At 46.1% G+C, this 22,034-nt stretch overlaps 1 protein-coding gene across 8 annotated transcripts in view; it reads right to left on the bottom strand.

The window, feature by feature from the left end:
• ZC3H7B (zinc finger CCCH-type containing 7B) overlaps positions 1 to 22,034 on the bottom strand; it is a 42,883-nt gene that overhangs the window by 17,246 nt on the left and 3,603 nt on the right. The window contains exons 2-14 of one of the 8 annotated variants that reach the window (XM_088532804.1): positions 19,103 to 19,163; positions 17,380 to 17,413; positions 16,821 to 17,018; positions 15,826 to 15,984; positions 12,907 to 12,987; positions 11,218 to 11,277; positions 9,754 to 9,796; positions 5,403 to 5,662; positions 3,632 to 3,977; positions 2,553 to 2,665; positions 1,499 to 1,661; positions 1,257 to 1,418; positions 298 to 503 (exon numbers count right to left, since the gene is read on the bottom strand). In XM_088532804.1, coding sequence (XP_088388930.1) covers positions 298 to 503; positions 1,257 to 1,418; positions 1,499 to 1,661; positions 2,553 to 2,665; positions 3,632 to 3,977; positions 5,403 to 5,662; positions 9,754 to 9,796; positions 11,218 to 11,277; positions 12,907 to 12,987; positions 15,826 to 15,984; positions 16,821 to 17,018; positions 17,380 to 17,413; positions 19,103 to 19,155 — 1,878 coding nt within the window. In that variant the 5' untranslated portion in view covers positions 19,156 to 19,163. Of the gene's footprint in view, positions 1 to 297; positions 504 to 1,256; positions 1,419 to 1,498; positions 1,662 to 2,552; positions 2,666 to 3,631; positions 3,978 to 5,402; positions 5,663 to 9,753; positions 9,797 to 11,217; positions 11,278 to 12,906; positions 12,988 to 15,825; positions 15,985 to 16,820; positions 17,019 to 17,379; positions 17,414 to 19,102; positions 19,490 to 22,034 lie in introns of those variants that run through there. The other 7 variants (XM_088532803.1, XM_088532805.1, XM_010224493.2 and 4 more) reach the window with 7 other exon arrangements.

The following is a 22,034-nucleotide window of genomic DNA, read 5'->3' as shown; positions in this document are numbered from 1 at the left end:
ACACCAGGTGGGAAGCTGTTGCCTTATGGGGTTCTGATTTTTTAAAAAATTTTACACTTCAAAGCAGTATCTCAAGATGGAAGAAAAGACAGGTGATTAAGCTCCATGTGGTGTGTGCACCCCCTTCAGTTGCAAGGATAAGGAGTGAAACTGTATCTCCTTCCTTGTCCACTACTGCACCCATCGCTCATTGCCCTTTTGGGAGCAGGGCACCGGCTGCAACCGTATCACGAGTCCAGATGCCCTCTGAGGAGACGGCGCAGGGCGGGTGCCTGCTCCCTCCCGCTAGCTCTGTACCTCACAGAGGAAGGTGAAGATGCCCTGATGTTCCTTCAGGAGCTTGGCAATGGTGAGACTGCTCTGCTTGATCCCACCTAGCGGGTCAAAGAGGAGGTCACGGTTGAGGGTCCCCTTCCTCTCCTCCGTCCACACGTCGATCTCCTCCTGGTGGTACGCGAAGGTGCAGTTATCCCCGTACTTACAGTCCTGCTTGTTAAGCATATCTACAAAGCAACAGACAGCACACACCACCACACAGGGAGGGCGGCCCAGTCAGAAACTACACTCTCTCTTGTCTCCTCCCACTGCCCGCACCTCACCAGAAGCTGGAAGCAAGAAAACAGAGTGCAGTTTTTTGGTTTGGTTTGGGTTAAGATGCCCCTCACTCCCCCCGCCCACAAGCAGGTCTACACTAGGATCCTTGGGGGAGTCGATCCAAACTAAGGGACAGAAAAGGCCCTGTTATCTTGGTTCTTGCATTCTCCCCACCTCATTAGGTGACAAGGGCTCAGAGACCAGGTTGGTCACATCTCACACAAATACCAAGGGATGGGCTGGAGCAGAGAAGCATCCAGAGAGGGCTTCTCTCAAGGCAGAATCAAAGTCCTGCTGGGGATGCTGCTAGATGGGGCAGGACTAACGTGGGCACATGTACACAGTGCCCACATACACATGTGTATACATGTATACATGCTGCCAGCAAAGCATGCATCCACAGGACAGCTCAGAACCTTTGTCTGTGCCCAGCACCCCACTAAGTCTTCATGATCCCACTGCAACTCCTCTACTCCACCACGTTCAAAGCTCCCTTCCTCCTGCACAGGCACGGGAGCTCAGCTGTACCAGGCCTGCCAGCCCATGGGTTAATGATGGATGAGGAAAACCCCCAAGGCAGCAGTGGTTCCCACTGGGCCTTCATTGGCGCATGCCCTACAGCTCCTACCCAGCCATCAACAGCCCTGTCCCCTCCGGCTCACCTTTGCACAGGTAATAGGATCCTACAAAGTTGGTTTTGGTGGGGCGAGGACGGATCCTCTTCCAGGTCTTGTCTTCAGAGTTCTTCAGCCTGCCCAGCAGGATGTCCCGTTTGCACTTGTGCTCCAAGCCTTCCCGGTAGGTATAATCACCAGCCTTGGGCCCTGCAGAAAAGAAGGACCTCATCAGCTGGGCCAAGGGCAAGCCAGGCCTAATGCTGTGGATGGCACAGCAAACACATTACCTGTTTTGGGGTAGCAGATATGACAGGCTTGCTTGAAGACGTGAGTGGATGCCAGGGGGTTCTTCACTAGCAGAGCTGTGTTAGGCATTACTGGTTCTGGCTGGGACAGCAGATGCTCAGTGACTTTAGGCACAGCTGGGTGATTCACTCCACCTAGGCTGACCTGAGGAAAAACACATCCCCTCTCTCCTAAGCTCTTCAACCATATAGGTAAGAAAGACCTCCTTTCTAATCCCACATTCCACCGCAATCTTCCAACAACCATCCTCATTTTCATCCTCATCAGAATGTTCACCTCTGAGAAAACATCTCCAAAAAAGCTGCGTGCAATTTTTTCAAAGATAACAACATGGGATATTAAGCTCAAAGAAGTGTTCCTTTCTTTCTCAGTAAGGGACAACAATTTTCCACTCTCAGTCACAGAACAAAATGGTCCTCCCTTCCCATTCCTTCTGTTACAACCAGCTCTGCACTTGAAGACTCTCAATCTAACCCTACTCCCACCTAAGTGAAAAAGAAGCGCTATCAAGTTCTTCATATCTTCATGAAGCAGATAAAACTGAGAAGGACAGAGACCTTGTTCTACAGTGACATAATGGGGATAGCAGAATGACAGAAAACTGAGAAGAGTAATTCTTGTTTGAAACTGGCTAGCCAGGGAATAGCCCTCTCCCTTACCACACAGACTGGAGAGAAATGACAGAGGCAGAACAGGTCATGTGGAGAAGCCTTCTGATGGGGGCAGAGAGGAGCAAAGAATCTCACAAGCCAGACGAAGCTGGCTTACAGCTCCTCATCCTTCAGAGCTATGTGGCTGTCAGGCATAAGAGGACACTGGCCTCCATGACCCTCTGTTGTTCCTACACAACCCCCTGTTGATCCTATAACCAAGTTTACATTGGCAATATGCTGGGGTTACAGATAAGACGGAACAAGCATCTTTCTGCTGTTCCTGGGGAAGCCTTTACTTGCCTTGCCTCAAGGTAGGAAGCAACACTCACTAGGGCAAGTTAAGAAGAGGGGCTCAAATTACCTACATCACCCAAGTCACTACTACCTTGGCTCCAGGACATCTTGGGACATCAGCATGAGGAAGCGGCTCACTCACCACGGGGGATGGTTTTTGGCTGCCAGGTGGGTGTCGCAGTTCCTGAGGGCTGGTTTCTTCTGGGCAAATGAAGAGAAAAAGAAAATGCCATAAAATAAAAGCAATCACTTCATTTCCAGAAACTGTTCTACTTACAAAAGAACCAACAACTGAAATCCATTTGCTTTATTTATAACCTTTTTTTCTATTTTTCTCCAAGCAATCCAAGTCTTGAAAGAGTTCGGGAAGAACTCTCTTGTCCTCCAAATCTCCCTGAACCCAATTCCACACTATCCAGTGGCAGCATTCCCAAGGCAGCAGCGCTAAGGTCGCCCAATCCTGAGGCAAATTTGAGCCTACTTTGAGGTGACCGGCCAATTTCTGCTCCTTTCAAAATATTTTTGCTCACAACACGTAATGTGAGGCGCAACTCAGCTGAGAAACTTGCCTCCCCATTCCTGGGACAGGAAGGGACCTTCTCCTTAACTTCCATCCCTGTACAGCTTGGCTCCTTCTGATTCGTGAGTGCAGCATCTCTTGTGTCAGGACACTGCCCTGAAACCAGAAATGGGAGAGACCTCCCAGACCTAGGCCATTCTGACCACTGCTACAAGGTCCTACATCACGTGAAACCCTCAGCAGGATTTTGCCCCTTTGGCCCAAAATGATACAGAATCATCCGGTGATAGTATGAAAACACTTTGTGGTCTAGCAAATTCTGCCAAGAGAAGTATTCTGGGTATCAATCCAGGATTAGACCTCATTGCTCATCATTATATACTTCTGATGTTCCCTTCTGCTCTGAGAGTTCACACCCTGCACATACCGATTGTCTGCAAATTGCATATCCATAGAGCTCCATCTTACCAATGAGCTAGACATAAAACGCTGCTCTGTCCAAGACATTTCTCAGCCCTCTACAATTTGTACTGCTTTTCTACAGCACTGGCAAAGGCATGTGGCAATCTTCTCTGTGCCCAAGGAAAGCCACCTCGGCATTCATACACAGACAAAACAGTACCATCTTCCCCCAGCCCCACACCTACCAATGGCAAAGGAATCCAAGGCATCCAGTGACCCTCTAGTCCCAAAGGAGTCCAGGGCATCGAGCCGTGACTCTGTGTAGGGGAGCAGATCCAGGGAATCCAGAGAATCTAAAGTGGAGCCTCCACTTCCCCCCGGCGGGGGCTCGAAGGCATCCAGGACAGAGGAGGAGGAGAGCTGCTTGGTGGGATCCAGCACGAGGCCAAAGGAGGCAGGTGGCAGGGGGGAGGAGACAGGGATGCTGGCTGTCACGACTGGGGGCAGCAGTGGCGTTCCTCCCGGAAACACAGGAATCAGCTGGGGCATCTCTGTCGGCAGGTTGGTAGGAATGGTGCCCTGAACCAGAGACTTCAGGGAATCATGGAAGGGAAGGATAAACACATATTAAAAATGAGGAGCAGAAAATGAGCGCAGAGTGCACACAGAGTTCAAGAGGTTCCCACTCAAAAGCATGCTGCATTATCTGGAGAAATGTAGCCCAACAGCTACATCTGCCCACAAACTTTCCACAGATCTTCCAGTCTATCTGTGCTGCAAACCGCCTGCACCAAGGCCCCTGAGGAGGTGTCAGGCTACCTGGGCTGGCCAGTCTGCCAAGCAGAGCATGTGCTGGGCACCTGAAGCACAAACAGCACAGAGGTCACAGCAGCAACCTCAGAAGAGCTCTTTGGCTCAAGAGGCTTCCTACATGGATATGATTATATTGCTTTCAGACCCAAGTGGGCTCACAGTGCATCAGTAACACAGACAACCAAAATCCAGCGTAAGCATCAACACAGATTATCTCTACAGACCTGCTTGAAGAGCTCAGGCTGAATGCAGCCTACACAAAACACTAGGAGATCAGATCAGATTTCCTGTGGCAGCACGCTCCCTGGTAAGGCTGCAACTGGAATATTGTGTCCAGTTCTGGGCCTCACAGTACAAGAGGGATGTGGAACTGCTGGAGAGAGTCCAGCACAGGGCTACAAGGATGATCAGGGGCCTGGAACATCTGCCCTATGAGGAGAGGTTGAGGGAGCTGGGCCTGTTCAGCCTGGAGAAGAGAAGGCTGAGAGGGGATCTGATCAGTGTCTATAAGTATCTCGAGGGAGGCAGTGAGGAGGATGGTGCTGGCCTCTTTTCACTGGTGGCCACCGACAGAACTAGAGGTAATGGCCACAAACTGAAGCACCAATAGTTCCACGTGAACTTAAGGAAAAGTTTTTTAACAGTGAGGGTGACAGAGCACTGGAACAGGCTGCCCAGAGAGGTTGTGGAGTCTCCTTCTCTGGAGATCTTCAAAACCCGCTTGTGGAGTCTCCTTCTCTGGAGATCTTCAAAACCCGCTTGGACGCAGTCCTGTGCCACGTGCTCTAGGTGACCCTGCGTGTGCAGGGAGGTTGGACAAGATGACCTCTAGAGTTCCCTTCCAACCTTAAGCATTCTATGATTCTATGATTCTATGCTCACTTCTACCTGCTCAGATGTTTCAAATCCACAGACACCAGGAGTCAGGGAGGAGGTGATGGTGAGGGAGGGTTATCTTGGGTACTTTTTGAGGGACACCTCCATGTAGCTCTATGTGCCACATAGCAAAGCAGGCTTGGAGAGGGAGGACCTCTTTAGATACATACAAACCCATTGCAGCGATAAAGGAAGGAGTGAATAAGTTTTGCCAGAGGAAGAGCTAAGAGAGAAGAGGACCAGAGAGACTGGCAGCACACATGCACATGTGCTCCAAGGGCCCATTTGGAACAAACAGCAAGAGATTCATGCAGCGCCCGCTCTTACTAGAGGGTACTGTGACCCCTCGGCCAGGGAGTCAAGGAGGGAGTCCAGTTCTTCCCCAATGATGTCACCGTCTGTGAAGTCCTCCACGCTTTCAGTCACTGGCAAGGACACGCAGTCTGACGAAGGGAGCAAGCTGGCAGTGGGCAGTGAGGTAGGCAGACCCTTCGCGTCGGAGTCGGAGGGCAAAGGGGCCAACCCTTCGCTCACAGGGATGGAGGTGGCCACGGGAGCTGGGAGGCACTGCAGGTCCATAGAGCAGTCTGTGATGGGCGAGAAAGACAGAGAGTCATCCAGAAGAGCCTCCTGCAAGGGGCAAGCAGGGTGGCTCGGCAAAAACTGCATTGCACAGCTCTATCAAATCATAAACACCAAGAATGTCCAGCTTTCCGAGAGAAGGAACGTGATTTCAAGAGTTCTTGCCCTTTTATTTTTGTTTCCAATCTCTAATGGCTCATAAATAGCCAAATTGTGCTCTAAGGGTCAGTGCAAAGTCCCACTGCCATGATCTGGCAACCAGGTACTACAACCAGAAGCCAGTTACTGAATTTGCTGTGGCCTGGACTGGAGGGCAGGGGCACAGAATTCTCTGTAACCCTCCACCTGGTATTTTCTTTAATGTCCCTCACTGATGCACCTGGTGGCCACCACTGCCTCCTTTGCTCCTTGGAGTTTCAGCATCCCAACTGGAAGCTTGCTTACCCACACACCCTCTCTGAACTCTCAGCCATCCTAACTCGCAGAAGATAAAACACAAGGTACTGCTGAAAAGACAGCCAAAAATCAGGCTGAGACCAGCTTGTGCTGTGCCCCCAACAAGCCCCAGCAGCCTCACAGAGCTGTCTGACCCAAGCAGATTCCATGCTTGAGTGCCACCATATGTCTGTGAGTGGCAGGCTGTGACACACACTGCTCCCAACATCTCAGTCAGCAAACAGCCCCTCCTGAACCGTCTGATCCAAGTGGGAGGATCTTCTCCTAAGGCTTCCATAACTCTCTTGTGTAACACTATTGAAAAGCTAAGACGTTCCCAACAAACAAAATAAATCTCTGCTAAGTGAAGTTAAGGTTACAGGCACATACATTTCACAGAAGAGCATTTTATTCTCAAAAAAAAAAAAAAAAAAAAGGTAAAAGAAAAGTTTAAATGTTAGAAATTCCAGACACGCAGCGTTATGTTTGCAGTTTTCAAACCAACACCCAAGCTACCTTAATTCTGCCCCTGTGCAGATGTCCTGCAATGAAAGAAGAGAAATCAGAAAAAGATGCTACCTTCTGCATTCAGGTAGAGTGGCTGCACTGTAGCTATGATGGTCTAAGGCTATAAGCAAAGCAAAAACCTTGGAGGGAGAGGCAATAGCTTTTATGAGAGAAACTGGTTAAAAAAAATGGAGAAAGAAACCAGACAAACTTCTGAGCATAAAAATCTCAATCCAACAAGAGATACCGCTTCCCTGTCTTTGCTTTCTCAGCCACCATGAAGGCTTGGTTATTCTCTTCTAGCCCACTCTGAGCAAGCCATGCTGCTGGCCTATATATCACATGTTCGCGGACTAGGGACTATGCTGATGCCATGCTCAGAGAGAGCTCAGCAATCCACAGCTCTTGCAGATGCCCAAATCTGGGACAAAATGACAGCAGGAGCAGAGATATACCCTGGAGCCACCTCATCTCCCACGCTGCTGCGAGCACCATGCAGCTCCCTTCAACCTTTCCTCCTGCCTTTGCTGTGATCAGTGCATGTGCATGGGCCGAGGCACCAGAGGCCACACAGTGGCAAAAGGTGGGGGAAGCAGATGGAAAAGGCAAAGGACAAACACAGATTTCCTCTCCAGAATCTCATGAGTTCCATAAAATGAAAGCGCATGTTGTACCTTAAGGGATCCAGCCCAGTTTTCTAGCATTGCAGCATGTTTATCATAGGCAGCAGCTCAAAAGGCAGCCAGAAACCTTTTCGGTTATACAGGCCAAGCTGTCCCCGGACCAGGTTCAGCCCTGGCCCCACATCCCCTTGCCAGGACTTGTGCTCAGGTGTGTCCACCTCCCTTTAGCAGGTTCCGCCTGGGCTCGGTCACCAGCCATTCAGCTTCCTCTTGGTGCTGCCTTCATCACTGGTAGCTCGGCCAGATTTCCCTCCGCACAAAGGAACAGCTTGTGCCTTCCCATTTTTTTTTCAGATGTTTAAATCTGTCGAGATCCCTCCAGGGGCCAGTAAGTAGTACGGGACATGGTAGCGGGGCCAGGGACACATGCAGGGGAGGAGCAAAACGGGCTCACAATGACACGGCCTCAAAGATCCAGAAGTTTGAAGCTTCTCTGAGGAACGATTGAGGCCCTCCAGTTCCCAGTCACACTGGGAAGCAGGGAGAGGCCCTCGCACGCCCTGAGAGGTTAAATGCCCTGAAGCCCTGAACGCGCGGTAGAAAGGCACAGACACACAGGATCCTCTGTGCACGTGAAGGGCAAAGAGAAAAGAGAACCAACAGATTCTGCAATGAGCAAAGGGGAAAACGGGGTCAACTGGTTCCCCCTTGTGGCCCTTTCAGCCACTTCCTCTCCATTCCTACCTCTACTACTCCTCCTCTCCCATTCCAGCAGGGAATTCTTTTGGACTCCTGAACCTACTGACCCCATTCACCTGCCACCATGCCCACGTGTTAGATACCCTCTTTTCCAAAAAGCCCATGCATCTGCTGTACTCATCTAATGTTTGTTCCAACTGAAAACAAAACAAAAAAAAAACCCCAACAACAACCAAAAAAACCCCAAAACGGCCTTCTTGAATGGGCAGGTTGCAGGCACTCACCTGCCTTCTGTCCTCACTGCCTTTTCCTGCCAGTGCTGGGACACAAAAACCCCACATATTATTATTAGAAGCTCAGTGAAAGTCTTGTCTATCCATTCCCCTGAATCACTCAGCTCCTCCAAAACTAGAAGAAATCCTCTTGGGCGATGCCCTCACTTTGTAGTTGGTCCAAACACTTACCAGCCTATTCCAGAGAGGCAAGTACAAGGCTTTAAAAGACCTTGTTTCTACCTCTGCTTCCCCAAATGACAGCGATTCTCCACTGCACTAGCTGGCCAAGGCCATGCCGAGCCAGATCTGAGCATTTACCTGTGCAGGGCAGGGCTGAGTAACTCATTCAACTTCAAGCAAATCATGGGTGAAGGAGCTTCAGGAATTTACATCTCAAAAAAAAAAAAAAAAAACAAAAAAAACAGGCTTTGCTCAAATACATCTGAACATGGGACATTCAAGGTGCTCGGCACCCACAGCCCTCCTCATGGCACACCAAATCTGAGGGCAACACGATGATGTATAAGACAGTTTCCAGCATCTTTGAAAACATCTCCTAGCAGAAAACGTTCTCTCTGCCTGAACTACCCAGGAGCTGGCACGCTGCTCCTGTACTAATCCCAGTTAGGCAAAGAGCTTACTGGAAGGAGTGATTTGTCACTCTGCAGTGAGTTCATCTTGGTACAGCAAGATGATGCGAATTACTCTCCTTGTTTCACCAAACTGGGTCTCGGGATTGCATTTAGTTACTGAATTGGTATCCAAGTCAGAATTAACATGTTTTCTAAAATAGACATCAAAACACCCTGATTATGAAATTAGGATCTTTCTATAAAAAGAGCAATAGCTAATGCAGTGGTAAATCTTCCTATTTAACATTGCAGCTGTCTTTTAAAGGAGCGAAGACTGACTCCAAGGCACCACTTAAATGCGCCAGCACATGACGAAGGGCAAAACACTTGGCTTTCTACAGGGGCAGAGTTAAGGTCACTTGTTTTCCGGCATGAGAAAAGCAACCAAGTATCCCCCATTCTGCTCCTCCTACTTTCCTAACAGAGGACATTGCTCTCCTTGGATGCCTCCCAACTCCCTCTGTTCTCATTTCCTCCATCTCGACTTCTCGGAGGACAATATGTACGCGGCGCACAAAGAGCAGCCCACAACCTTAACTTCACTTTAGCTGTACGGTTCTGGTTGAGAGCTTAAAGCAGAATCTCACTTGGCCAAGACCAAGGAAAGCACTTAGGAAAGCTTAGGAAAGCACTGCTGGTGGGAGCTGTGCACCTCAGCAGACCCTTTTAATTCCCAAAGGTGTCCCTCACCGGGCCTGGATGAAAAGCTCTTCTGTCAGAGGTGCTAATATCTAAGCATCTGCTTTACCTCATTTTCCCCTCAGACAGTGTCTTAGTAGCTGACCAGGAATTTGTAAGAAGCAAGGAAAAAACATCTTAGTTAATGACAAACCCATCCACATGAAAACGATGAACCTCTCATGCACTGCAGCCTGGTCAGATACCTTTTTGAAGCATAAAAGTCAGAGAGGAGAAATGTCTTTACCTGTTTCGATGTCATCTATCGAACCCAATCCATTGGAAGTGGTCTGCAAGCAAGGTGTAGGGAAAGGGAGAAAAATTATGACCAGAAGTTCCTCTTTCAAGAGATATTCACACCTCACAGATGACCATTTACTAGTCCCAAAATTCTTTTCCTTAAGACTCTCTCCATGTAAGATCCTTAAGACCAATAAGCCAAAAGGCCATTCATCCAAACAGCTTACTTTTTTTTACCTCCAGCAGTGGTCAAAACCTGTTGCTGCGTAACACTGCTGCACAGGAATATCAACTCTGCATAACATCCAGCCATGCAATCAAATCCAATCAAATCTGTATGTAAAAGTGTTTTTGTTTTTGATTTTTTTTTCCACAGTGGATGAAAATACTGTATCCCAAGTCCCAGGACAAATCAATCAGTCAGCCCCATGCAGTGCAAGATCTGATTAGCCTGATCTTACGCAATGTTCCTTTTCTTAGTTCACATAGTTTGCAATCTAATAACCACAAACTTTTAAAGCAAACTCAAAACAGGAAAAGGTTTTCACCAAAGCAACTGCTGACTTAGAGCTCCAGGCAAGGAACAAAATAAGTCCATATTTTACAGAAACAAATATGAGCAAGTATGCATGGTTTTGCCTTGACAATGTAAAGGCCCTAGAAAAGTATTATATTCAGGCTAATGCATCTACTGCAATAATTTTTGTAACTCTTAGTTTTTGCAGTATTTTCATTTCTTATATAAAGAAGCATTTTCAAATCAAAAACTAGGTATAACTACAAAAAGAAAAGGCAACTTGTTCTGCTACAAAGATGCAAAGACAGCTCACTGGACAGTGGCAGGAAAATTGATTCACTACTATCCCATCTTGAACCAAATGCACATCTTTACGATCGTAGAGTCTGTCTGTTTGCTTTAAGGAAAAATGTCAAATAACAAGCGAAAACATCAAAACTGTTTTTTGTTTGTCAGTTGCAAAGTATAGAAATCAGCTATTCTTTGTATTTTGGTTTAGCATTTGCACAGCAACATGCCCAAGCTTCATCTTCGTGGTGACAGGACAATTCAAAGAATGCATAAATATTTATTCTATGTAACCTTGCTCTCTTCTGTACAATGGAACTGATTTCACATAACTTCATTTTATATGTTTCTCCAGCAGTTGCACTTTCTGATTTTTACTTAATGTTGCCCTAACTATGCAAAAATTAGAAAAATGGAACTCATTTAAAATACAAAGGAAACCAAACACAGTATCTAAGATAAATAACATCTTCAATGATCAAATTGATGACCACAAAGTGTTTTGACTAGAAATATTTTTCCCTTGAAAATATTCCTTAAAAAGGAAACACTAATTCATATATTTAAATCTTAAAAGACAGCAATAAATTTGCATGGAAATAAAACCCAGAAGCGTGCTAGCAGCATACTTCATGAACAGTGAGAATCACAGGATAGGAACTTTACCTGATTTGATAAATTGATTGACGTGCCATTACTGAGTAAAGAAAATGTTTCCAATTCCTGCTGCAAGGAAGAGAGAGGTCTTAGAACAGAGACACGCTCTGAATGATTGTAAACCAGGTAAAGCTGGGCTATAACATGGTTTCCTTTCAGGCATAATCCACAAATATTACAGAATGGGATTCTTTTTCATTTTGGAGGGGGAAAAAAGCCACACCAGAATGCATACCGTGTGACACAAGGGTACAGTTTACCCAGTCCCCAAAGGGCTGCACATTTATTCTGGCCACCTCAGTGCAAAACACACACCATTCAACACAGCAAAATGAAAATTCACCTCCAAGAAGAGATTTTTTTTTTTGCCTTTTCATTAAAAAAATCCTATTTGGGCAAAGGCACTAAAGCCTTTTAACAAAAAGTAGAAGTGAAGCAAGACATAGCAAGCTGCTATCAAAATACCAATTGCTAAATTTCAAATAATAAAAAGCACTTTGGCCTTTTTTATCTTTATTTTTTTCTAGCAGTTGGTTTAAGCCCATCTCCACTGACTAACATGACAGCAGCAAAAATTTTATAGGACCAATGCAGTAAGCAGCTGCAGAAATATTTCTGAGTAAAACTTCCCTTTTTTGGAGACAGGATCATTTCAGAGTGCTGAGAGTTGCTATCATGTCAAGGGTTTTTTAGAGAGGCCAATCACCCACATGAGCTTTGTAACAGCCAGGCATTAAGCTGTTACATATGCATAAGCAGCCACAGTTACCTCAAAAGCTCTCTGCAAATTGGGAGCACACAAATCACTTCACTCTGCTAAGGGGCTCTCCTGGAGGTGGAGCATGGTTTGGAAGGGCACCATATCCGTATCCGTATCCGGCGGCAGAGGCTGCAGCCAGGCGGAGCTGGCTCCCGCACACAGGCTGCCAATCCCTCCAGGAACCTGAGCCAAGACTGCCAGCAAATACCCCTTCCTCCTGGAAATGCATCCAGGCATCTCCCGAGCTGACCAAGGCGAGTTCTAGCTGTGGCCCGACGCCCTCTAGCTCCATCCTACGGAATACCATAGAACCTTTTTTTTTTTTTTTTTTTTCTTCCTTCTTTTAATTCAGATTTCACACCCAGCACTGAGGTCAATTCGCTGGACTCACGACTCACTTCCCACTGCTGTCTTTCCTGGCATCTGGCCAGATGGGCACCTGTGAAGCTAGCAAAGCAGAGGTCTTCTCCCCGTCATGAAGAAGGTTTATGGGACAGTGACCACACAAGCCATCTCTGATACAAAACCAGACCCCCCTCCGGAATGGCAGAGGATCCTTCCCTTCCAATCCATAACTGTGATGCAAAACCTCCTTTGGGATCAAGCTGCGTGGCCCTCTTCTCCCAGAAGCACATGCCCCTCCTGCATCAGTGGCCTCTCCTCCAAAAGCAGCCAGGTTCTGCCCTGCTTAGCTGGACACACAGGAAACACCCTGGCAGTCAACACGGGGCAGCGAGGAGGTTAGAAATGGGTCCAGGCAGAAGCAAGCCAGAAGGCTGGGACGAGGAGGGTACGCAGGGACCCAATGGAGAGGTGACAGGCTAGCAGATGAGTGTGGGTAGCTGCAGAGCAGCACCTCCTGCCTTTGTAAAAGTGAATCTGCAAGAGCCAAGGGGTAGTTACTCTTAAAATAAATAAATAAAAAGAGAAAGCCATACCTGAGGCCTCTTGTATGCTTTTCGAACTCTCAGGCCCAGCTTCTGGGCCAGCTCCTGCCCCAGCTGCGTGACGCTTTCATCCTGGGGACAAACCCGTTGGAAGAACAGTGTCAGCTTTGTCTTCACGGCGCACACAACACAACACACAGCAGCATGTGGCTACCCACGCTTAGCTGGGGCCAGAGGCCTCACTTGCAGCCAGCAACAGGCAGACAACTGCCAGAGGCAGCTCAGAGAGTCCATGCAGACCTGGGCACTCCTGTCACTCAGCGCGGCAGAGATCCCGAGTTTATCCCAGGAAGGACCTATCCCCACACACTTTCAATGCTGCAGAAAATGAGAAGCAATTATCTGCCTCCAAGAAAGGACCAACTCTTCGAATGCAGGGTTCAGGATCCCCATCGGCAAGACAGGCCCTGGGGGGGCTGTCACAGGCTACCAGCAGTCCTCCTGCCAGGGGCTGATACAATTTCCACAAAGTCCCTGTATTTGGGAAGAAGAAGGACCTTAGCACACCCTGCTCTTTTCCTCTCTGCCCACCAGAGCTAGTAATCACCTAATAATCAATTTTCATATGCAGACAGTGTTCATTCTTTTCTGTTTTTTTCTTTCTTTTTTTCTTTTAACTAATATCACGCCTTAAGTTTCCAACTTAATTATTACAAGGCATTTTTACTGACTTCAGCTCTGGTTAAACAGCCTCAGCTCCACTAAGCAGATTGTCCTGCTTTCCCCTCTGCACCCCATTAGCCAAACTCCCGCTTCACCTCCCAGGTCTGCTCCCACATCATCCGGAGCTCTGGAGAAAGTTTTGGGCCAAACTCAATTCCCCTGCTCAGTCCTCTCCTCTACAGTTTTACCTGAACGAACAACCTGCCTCAATCCTATTGCTATAGCCTTACTTGATGCCTCAACGCCTCCTCCCTTATCTGGCATCTTGAAGCTCGCCCCGTTCTCTCTGCTTATCAATGCAATTCTTTCCAACCTCCTCCTCCCTACGGATTCATCCTTTTGCTTTCAACCTCTCATTGGCCTCTTGCTCTTCCACCTCACCCTATCAATGCATTTTCGATTCAGAGTGCCATCTTTTGACTGTACTTGTTCCCCCTCAACACTGACCTGGCTACCATCTTCTCTGAACTCAGACTGGGCAAAATCTGTTAGTTCATTCATGTTCTCACCTCTAGCTGTTTTACACCCCCTAAAGCTCTACCACCTTTCTGTACTGAAACCATCTCTGTACACTCCAGAGACCTCTTCTTGGCCAAATCTCACGGTCACTGCTCTGTCCTCACTTTCTTGCAACTCTCAGATCTTACTGACACCACGAATACTCTACCTTTATTAACATCATAACCAGATCATGTTTTCAATGCTCTACTCTCTGATGGTTCTTCCAGTTTTCCAAACAATCCCTCCAATGTCTTCTGATGAGAAGTGCTCCCTTCCCGCTCCCTGTGGAAAGCGCAGGAGAGCCCTCCCCAGAAAGACCTCTAATACTGTCACTTTTCCTTGATCTCCCACTCATGAATGACCAGGTTTACCCTGTCTAACCCTACATATCTGCCTGACTCTGCAAAGTCCTCTCTGACGCCCAGTCAAGATCATGACAACACCAAGAATGCATCTTTCTCCAGACTGGCTCCGGTTTCTTTCTTGCCATCATCAAGCCTGAGGTTTGGAAATGGGTTGGTTATTTGCTCCTTGTCATTCCCCACATTTGTCTTGAGGCTTCCCTTTCCTCCCAATCCCACCTCTCATTTTGACAAGAGACCGCTCAACAAGGCTATTGCAATAGGGTTGAGGCAGGTTGTTAGTTCAGGTAAAACTGTAGAGGAGAGGACTGAGCAGGGGACAACCTCTGCAAACTAACAGCACTAAACCACTGCACCCACAAACAAATTAGCTCTTCTAGACAGTGAGTCAACTGAGTGGCAGATCTTTCATCACTGGAAGTTTTAATGCATGCTCTGTATTGACCACAAGAAGTTCTCAGCTGTTACAGCAGCATAAGCAGGAAGTACCAACGTGCTCCAGAGGTCTAGCAGCTGGTACAATGGAAATGGGAGTGAGGTGATGGATAGTCTTGCCTTCGAGACTGAAAAGGCACATGATTTCTGTTAGCTGGGTAATAAGGCAATGGTATAGGTTAATTTACAAGAATGGACTTTTATAACAGGGGATGCGGGTGTCTGTTTGGTCAAGTATTTGTAGGCTGAACTGTCTTGACAAAGGGAGTTCCATAAAAAGTTTGGAGATCCGGGTGACTGTAATGATATAACAAATAAGTAAACACAGCTGAATTGATGTCTTAATCATACAATGACGTGGCTCAGTGGCACTGCAGGATATACAGCCATATACAGCTTTACATGAACACATATACTGGACCATTTTGGTTATAAACGAGTACTTAAAAAAAAAAAGTTATTTGGAACGTGCCTAAGTTGATCCCTTTAATATGTTTTGGGCCACCTTGTTCTGCCAGACCAAGAAACTAGGAATTCAAAAGAGTAACTAATCACTGGAAAGGTTTATCTTTCAGAGACTGCTTCTGTAATTAAAGTTAATAAAGTTAACTTCCCCTGAGGAAGCAGATGCATTTTTCTAATAACAACATTAACATGATTTATCAGAACCAAATTTAGCAAAGACAACTGGTGATCACTAGGATCTATTTAATCACAGTCTGGTTTCCTGCTCAGCACGTGGCCCAGAGCATACTAGCTCACTAAAAGCATTGCTGGGAAAATACCCAGGGCCTGATATATGCCAACAGTCTCCTCTGAACATAAAAATTTACACATATGTGAACATAAAAATAATAACCCTCAGGCCTCACCCTAAACATGATGTTACAAAGGAAGGAAGTGGTGAAGTGTCGCAGAAGTCAGGATGAGCTGTGCGTCAAAAACTTACATGTGGGAGGGACAGCAAACATCGGCTATTACACTCATATGCTTCTTTGTGTCTTCCTAGCTCATTTAAGGAGCGGGCTTTCCGGAAGAGCGCTCGGATGTTCTCCTTGTCTAGACCCAAAGCCTTCTCACTGTCTTCCAGTGCCTTTTCATACAAACCCTGCATGGAAAAGAGAGGCTCAGCTCAGTTAAGGCAATGCAGATTCTAACTTCTCTCCCTGTCTGAATCTAAGCCTTTTGTCTCTCCAGAGAAAACAAGATCAAACAAGGCAGCTGAAAACACATATATTACATCACACACAAACCCACATACGAGCATACAGAACCTACAATAAAAGAAAATTTTGTTAAGGCTTGCAAAAGTTGAACACAATTCAAAGATAGCCAATGATAGAATTAAGGCAGCTTGAAAAACTTTACATAGCCTTCTCCTCTACCTTGGGTTTGTTACATTTGACAGTCTTTAATTATGTGACTGCTTGCTAATTTTTTTTTTCATGGTGCTCAGCATCATATGAACAGGATGAACCTGCTCTGGGGTTTTGCCATAAAAGACAGCTTTTGGATTCCTAAAGAAAACAGAACATTGCAACCTTTAAGAGCTTGAATACTTCAGAATTCTTTTCCACATGTTTTTGGAGGCCCCTCCCCTTTATGGGGAGGCAGGCAAACTTTCAGAGCAATGCTTGAAGAGTCAATTCTGGATATCCCTAGTGCTTTCCAATCTGATCTCTACATTATATTAGCTCCTCTCAAGCATGGCACTAAACTGCACTCTCAGCACTCTGGCTTGACCAACACCAGTAGGCTTCTTCTCCCTCATCTTCTTCCTTTAACCTTGCAAAACACAGTGTTAGAGGGAGACAGCAAAGTTTTCTCCATGTCGTTGTCTCCTGTGGTGCTGGAGACTGGAGTCAGTTTAATCCCCTCCTGACACCTCTTCCTGCAACCTGGATGCCCTGCCTGGTTTTTGGAGCTGCTTGGGAAAGCACTCACCATGGCGAAGTAGCAGGCAGCTCGATTGACGTGCAGCTTGCACAGGAGTTCCTTTGGGATGGTCACCTCATCAGAGGCTGCATAATCCGCCACGTTCAGCCCTTCCACATACTGCACCAGCGAAAGCTTGAAATCCTTCTCTCGGAACAAGTCGTTGCCCTCCGCAAACAGGTTTCGCACCAGCTTCTGCAAAAAGGCCTGGGCAGCAGGGAGAGTACAAATAATGAAGCACATGCCCAAAGGCAGAAAGACCCATTTCCTAGTTTCCTTTCCCTATGTTTTAGCAAGCTTTCTGCCCTGTAAAATTCTCCTGCCTTCCCATTCTCCTGTAAAACACCATTTTTGGGGGCAGATGACAATAATTAAACAAATCTTCTTTCTTAAAGCACTTAATTGACTTCTTCTCTCCCTGAAAGTTGTTCTTCCCAGAATCCTTAATGTTTTAAATTATAGAAAAAATTCATGCTCTCCACCTCTGGTATGTAAACTAATGGCTGTGCAATATGAAAAAGCTGCTCACCAAAGGGAATCTAACTTCAGAAAACAAAATTTTGGTTACCTCATAATCTTCTTGGCTTAGGGGTAATGTGGACCTAAAAAACAAAAAAGAGGAAATGCTCATGAGACAGGCATCCATGAAAACACACTTTTCCAGGGAAGAAACCATTTTTTTCTGGTCCTGTGTTGATCTAAGTGAGAGTTACTGAACATCTGAAGCACTGGACTGGTCACTCCAAGATTGCCTCAAACCCTTTGCGTCACCACAGAGAAGACATACAGTGATAAACACAATCACTTTCCTCTATATTTCTACACATCTTCAGGCGTGCCCCACAAAAACAACGTCAAAGAAAGGAGAAAACCAAGCAAGTTCTAGAGGCTCTTTAATTCCAGCTGCTTTGGCCAGTCGTGCTGGAGACCCACAGAACTGGCAGTTCTTGTGTGGAGAATATTCATCCTGCAGGAGCACTGAGACTTAGGCAGAAGGCTCCATTCTCTAGCTCAGACCACACAGGTCATCCAGGTTTGGCTCACAATGTACTTATTTTTTTTCCCTTCAGTAAAAAAAACATCAGAATCTAGAGAGTCCTTAGCACTTTTCACAGTTCTACTCATCCCTGAAACACCATCACATATATGATCTTACTTGTCAGAGAATAAACTTCTCTGTACTTCATCAGTACTTAAAATTAACTAGAAGAAATGTCATGGCTTTGTAGGAAGTGTTTTGGCTGCAGATAAAATTGGGTTACCCCTCCTTCACATCAAAACAAGCTAACAAATGACAAACAAAACTTAGTCTGGTTTAGGGTCCAGGATATACTCCAGAAGAATGAAAAATACCCTGTGTTTCTACATCATTTTCTTTCCAAGGAGCTTGTGCATTTTTATAAATGATACCAAAAAAAAAAAAAAAAAAAAAACACCAACTCAAAAACTGCCTTTTTGAAACTGGTCTTACTGGCCTCACCTAGTCTCAGATTAGAGTGAAAATATCATTGCCCTGATGCAGGATATAGATATATGACACAAAAGATCTGGCTTTTTTGTGTCTAACAGAGATAACGCACTTCAGCCATAATAATTGCAGGACTCAAGGTAGACCTTAAAAAAAAAAAAAAAAGATTGCAATCTCGATGTAATTTTGCTCCTAACTACCATGGAACTCCGACCTGAATCTAAAATTTTTAACTAACTCAACCATTGGAGGGGAAACACTACGGTATTTATGAGGAGGAACTTGGATTTCTAACTATGACGTGAGTGCTCATCCCAAGCTCCAGAAAGCCACAAGACAGTCACAGAAGAGTGACCTGAAGCAACTACCAGCTTGGCAACTCTACAAGAGCCCGGATCATCTATTTCTGCTATAGGTGCCATATGGGACATCTGGCAAGTAATTTACACTGTTCTCGCAACCTGGAAAGTAGAAACATTATCCTCCTTTGTAGGAAAGTCAGGATAACCTTGTTGAGAGCAGAAGGCTTAGATCCTTGGACTACAGATAAAGCACAATGTAAGCATTATGGTGATGATAAAGATTATCCTAGAAGTGCAATAGAAGACAAAACTCAGTGAAATTAAAATGATGCCATTCTGAGTTTAGAGAGTTGATAGCACAAAAACAACTTAAAGAAACACAGTGAAAATCCTCGGGACCAATATATCTTTCCCAAGCAGCAGCCCCAGTGCAGTGAAAAAGACAAATTCAGTTCGTGCAACCCTCGATATGAAGATAAGCACCTTCAAAGCCACAGGAAACAACAAGGTTATCCACTTACTGAATGAACTGAAGTCCCTTCTCTATTTCTTGTTTTCTCTTCTGTCTCTCCATTATAATCGCTGCAGAGGAAGAGGGGAAAAAAATGATTACAAGTCTTGCTGGCAATTAAGCAGCACAGTATTTCGTGTGTGCTTGAATTTACTACTAACAAAATGTTCCAGACCAGATGCCCTGAACACTGAAGTCCTTGATTTATACACACAGCAGACACAGGATGGCAAGCAACTCACTACCCAGCATCTGCTTTTTCTCACACGCCACTGACAGGACACTGGCAAAGAGAAATTACTTCAGTTTTTAGAACGCCAATAAATAAAGCAATGGGAACCAAGAGTAATTGTGACTGCTTTCTAGGGAAAACTAAAAAAAAAAAAAAACCTAAAAAAAAAAAAAGCCCAAACATCAACATGCAATGACAACGGCTTTAGGAGTTTGTGTGGGGACACTCCTGTATTCGGCAGTTCTGACTACTTATCTGAGCCAGATTTAAACTGGTTTACAGCACAGCACACAAAACAACCTATATAGGGCGTCAGGAAGTTTATGATAGAGAGAAACACTAAGGCAGGAGAAGGAATCGCTTATTAGATTCACACAGACAAACAGAGATGAATATAAGCCATGGGAATTTCAGGCTGCAGACGAGCAGTAAACCCTCCAGGCACGGGCAGCAGAGACCTTTGAACGCTCTCCAGGAAAGAGGACAGGAGCCCGTGCTGCAGGCTTTAGAAATGGAGTGGGCAGTGTCTGAAGAAGACCCAAAAGAAAATAAACTTCCTCAATCAGGGGCACAAACAAGCCAAGTTGTCTGTGTCCAACCAGCTCCAGTGTGGGTCTCTGCAAGTGCAGGTAAGTTAGGAATGTGATGGAGCAATAGCTCTGTTCTCAATCAAACAGGTCTGAATTATGACACCACTAGATACATGAGCTTCATCCCCTACACTTTGGGACCAAATCTGGAACAGCTCCCTGTCCTCCCAACAAGGAATACAAGGCTGCCATACAAAACAAGAATAGGAAGGGGAGAAGGGATGGCACTTTTTGTGGCAAGAAGGCCTTGCTGGTGACCACAAATTTCCCAGGCTTGCCAACAACCAGCTGTGATGACAAATGATGCTCAGCATTTCAGGAACAGTAACTCAAGCATCAAGACATCAACCACAGAAATACAGAGGTGAGACAGAGATGATGACACTGCATTCCCAGTGTGGGATCATTTCTGAAGTGATTATGAGAAGAAAAAAAAGAAGTGTCTTCTCAACCTTGTCTTCTCAAGTGTCTACAACACCTTGGAGAGCACTGCTGCCCAGGTCCCTTTTACATTAAGGCCATCCTTACCAGTCTCAGGTATCTTAAGATAACTAAGGGCTATTCAGACTGGAATAGGGTAAATGGACCTTTAAAGGATGTGCAAATCAATCATGACATCTCAGAAAGCCTTTGTGTAGTCCCCACGCTACAAACTGTGGAAAAAAAATGATGCCAGTCCTCTACCAAGAAGGAGAGTTGGAAGGAAAAGATTAAAAAAAAAAAAAAAAGGAGTGTGATAAAGAGCAGAAAGAAATCATAGCTGAGATATGCAAGCATTTGAAAGTGACACTGTGCAGTCTGTAAGTCACCAGACAGTAAATTTGAGAGCAATCTGGTCCAAACAGCAGGTGGAAGATTTTAAGCAGCTGCATTTGGAACGGGAAGGGCAGGCACAGCAAGAAAGGGAACATCAGAATGCCAACAGACAAGGTGAGTAATGATTCAGGTCTCCATAAAGGCCTTTAACAGACGTGGTGGAGAAGAGCAGGTAGACTTCAGTACAACACCACCAGAAGACCTGGAACAACTTATAAATAACCTGGATAATGAGCAGTCAGGAAGAGAGAAGGAAATTTAACAAGGAGACTGTGGTTAATATGATCACTAAGGCTACAGACAGAAAGGCTTAGGGAGCAGAAAAATAGAGAGAGATATTTGATTTGACAGTATTTTTCTTTGCATGAGATTCTTCAAAGCCAGAAGAAGTAAGATGGAACAGAGTAGAGAGAAGGAGTAGGAACGATCTGCATGCAGATAGTAGTGACAGCCGTAAAAGAGGACAGAGCTACCAAGATTTGGAGATGGAGAGGGGAAGGGGACACTGACAGAAAGCATAGGGAAGAAGGAAGAGTTTGAAGCCATCTAGCTCTGAGGGCACCAAGAAGCCTTAAATGTGCTGACCAGCCTCACTCGTCCATGCACTGCCCATGGCCCAGGGGCTCTATTTAAACCCAGACCCAGGCACACAGACCTTGTCTTAGCTGAGAGTTCATCACCCCTGAGAGTTCATCTCAGAACCCTGAGAGTTCATCTGTCTTCCGTTCTATCTCCTAGAAAGTCCTTGGATCTGCACTCCGGGTAAGTTATCTCCAGTCTGTCTCCGGTGCCACCTCCTACTGCTGGACCCTCCTTGGGAGACCAAATTCATCATTTTATCTTGTCTGGGACTGCTGGTAGATTCTCTTACAGGCACTTTGCTCTGCCCACCCTGCTCAGACACAGTCGGACTGTACCTCGGTTTGTGAGGGCACACTCACTGCCCACCCTGCTCAGACACAGTCGGACTGTCCCCCGGTTTGTGAGGGCACACTCACCACCCAAGCTACTGCCACCTTTGGCTCCTAGCTTAACCTGCCTTGAAGAGCAGCCCAGCTCTTGCAGCTCTGACACAAGTCACAGGGGAGACAGCAAAACACACAAAAGTGAAGCAGTGACCCATAGAGAAGTGACAGTGGGGAGAATAGTTCTACACTGGCTGGTCATCACAGTGGCTGCCCTCCAAAAATGTTGTAGCACACCTTCAAATTGTGTTTATCCACAAAGAAGGAACATCACTTTGGAGAGCTTCCAAAAGGTAGAGCTTACTCCAAGCTCTCCTACTGAGCTCAGCTCTTTCCTTA

The sequence above is a fragment of the Tinamus guttatus genome, unplaced genomic scaffold, assembly GCF_059628265.1.
Source record: "Tinamus guttatus ecotype Peru unplaced genomic scaffold, ASM5962826v1 Tinamus_guttatus_pri_ptg000472l, whole genome shotgun sequence".
Taxonomy (NCBI): domain Eukaryota; kingdom Metazoa; phylum Chordata; class Aves; order Tinamiformes; family Tinamidae; genus Tinamus; species Tinamus guttatus.
This window is presented reverse-complemented; position numbering and strand designations above follow the sequence as displayed.